The 1,634-nt window shown below is 57.3% G+C and overlaps 1 protein-coding gene across 1 annotated transcript in view; it reads left to right on the top strand.

Moving 5' to 3' along the window:
- Positions 1–1,176: 1,176 nt before the first annotated feature.
- PIGL (phosphatidylinositol glycan anchor biosynthesis class L) overlaps positions 1,177–1,634 on the top strand; it is an 82,532-nt gene continuing 82,074 nt past the window's right edge. Inside the window, exon 1 of the mRNA XM_004709190.4 lies at positions 1,177–1,408. Coding sequence (XP_004709247.1) covers positions 1,177–1,408 — 232 coding nt within the window. The remainder of the gene's footprint in view (positions 1,409–1,634) is intronic.

Below are 1,634 nucleotides of genomic sequence, written 5' to 3'. Positions count from 1 at the left end.
CGGGGGCGCCCAGGACGGCTGCCATCAAGCGCTCTGGCCCGCGCGTCCACCGCGAGCGCCCGCGCGCCCCGGGCCGTGGGAAAAGGAGGGTCTCCAGGCCTCCCCTCGGGCCTTGCGACCCTCGCGCCGCGCGTCGGGCCTGGGGCGACCTCCGGGGCCGCGGGGAGGGCAGGCGAGCGCCCCGCCAAGCGAGGAGCGTGCTGCCCGGCCTACCTGCCATGGTCTCCGGCTCGGCCCCGCCCCCAGACCCCAGGGAAAGGCCGAGTTGAAAAGCAGTCGCTCCTTCATTTGCAATAACTCGTGGAGCCTGTGAGTCCCCCGCCTTTCCTCGACGAGTCAACTATCTAGTTAATTCCTCGCCACAGCACGTTTCACTTTAGAAAAGCTGCCACGCCCAGCCCCAAAGTTAAAAGACAAACAAACTTGGTGTTTCTGACTATTGGGGAAAACGCGTCCGGATTTTTAAAAAAAGGTCCGTCTGGTCATGTTAATTACGAGAGAGGCCTGGATTCTAAGAAATGAGTTAGAGGAAATTAGGATTTATAGGAAGGGGGAAACTCTTACTAAAAGATGTGGGGGGTTATAACGGTTCCCATCTGTGTTGCAAGACGTCCCGGTGGTGCAATGGTTAAGCATTAGGAAAGTCAGTGGGAGGAAAGACCTGGCGACCTGTGCCAGCAAGGTCTGCAATTTGAGACCACCACCTGCTCGGCTGGGGAAAAAGACTATACAGTTACGGTCGCGGATAGTCCCAGGGCAAGGTCTACCCTGACCCAGAGGATCGCGTGGAGTCAGTATTAACTGGATGGAAGTGAGCATAGGGACATTTCCACTCAGATAAGGTCGCCAATTGGAATCCACTCAATGGGAGACACTCTTCAAAGCCGGGTGGAAAACTGGCGGCATGCGGTTCAGCTCCGAAGTTGAGCCAGAAACAAGAAAACCTCGTAAAGTGCTGCGGAAAATAGAACCCAATACAAGCAGCGTCGGAAGACTTCGGTGTGACACCACTCGAACAGCCACCGGAGAAAGCCGGGGTCACTTGGCGGGCGACCTGCGCCGGCCGGCGGGGCAGCTGGCAAGCACGGCGGAACGCAATTCGTCCGGGTGCCGTTTTCCCGCCGGAGTCCGGGCCCGGGGGCTTCCCCGTCGCGCAGGCGCACACATGTAACCAGCATGGACGTAGTGGTCCTCTTGTGTTCGGCTGCTGCAGTCTTGGCAGGCGGCTTTCTTTGGGTTTGGAGCGCCTTAGCAAGGAAGACCAGGCACCAGACAGGCCGGCTAAAAGCCAAGCGCCGAACTCTCCTCGTCATCGCGCACCCAGACGACGAAGCCATGTTCTTTGCTCCCACGGTGCTGGGCTTGGCCGGCCTGGGGCACCGGATGTTCCTGCTCTGCCTCACCACAGGTAGGAGGGACTGGTGGGGTCGCTGGGGACTGCTCGGTAGCCGTTTTAGGAGCCAGCCTACTGAAGTCACCTCCCCTACTGGTTTTCTAGGGTAGCGAGTGAAGTGATTAAGGTCCCTTGTGTAGGTACTGGACATGTCAAAATCATCTTGGAAAAATGAGAAGATAGAATAAAAAATACAAACTTTATTTCTTGTGCTAAACTCCCTTAGGATTCTAAAATGGGT

This window comes from Echinops telfairi, unplaced genomic scaffold (assembly GCF_000313985.2).
Source record: "Echinops telfairi isolate 266 unplaced genomic scaffold, ASM31398v2 ScPeMD7_2010;HRSCAF=2546, whole genome shotgun sequence".
Classification (NCBI taxonomy): domain Eukaryota; kingdom Metazoa; phylum Chordata; class Mammalia; order Afrosoricida; family Tenrecidae; genus Echinops; species Echinops telfairi.
The sequence above is the reverse complement of the archived record's forward strand: the minus strand, read 5'-3'. Positions and strand labels throughout refer to the sequence as shown.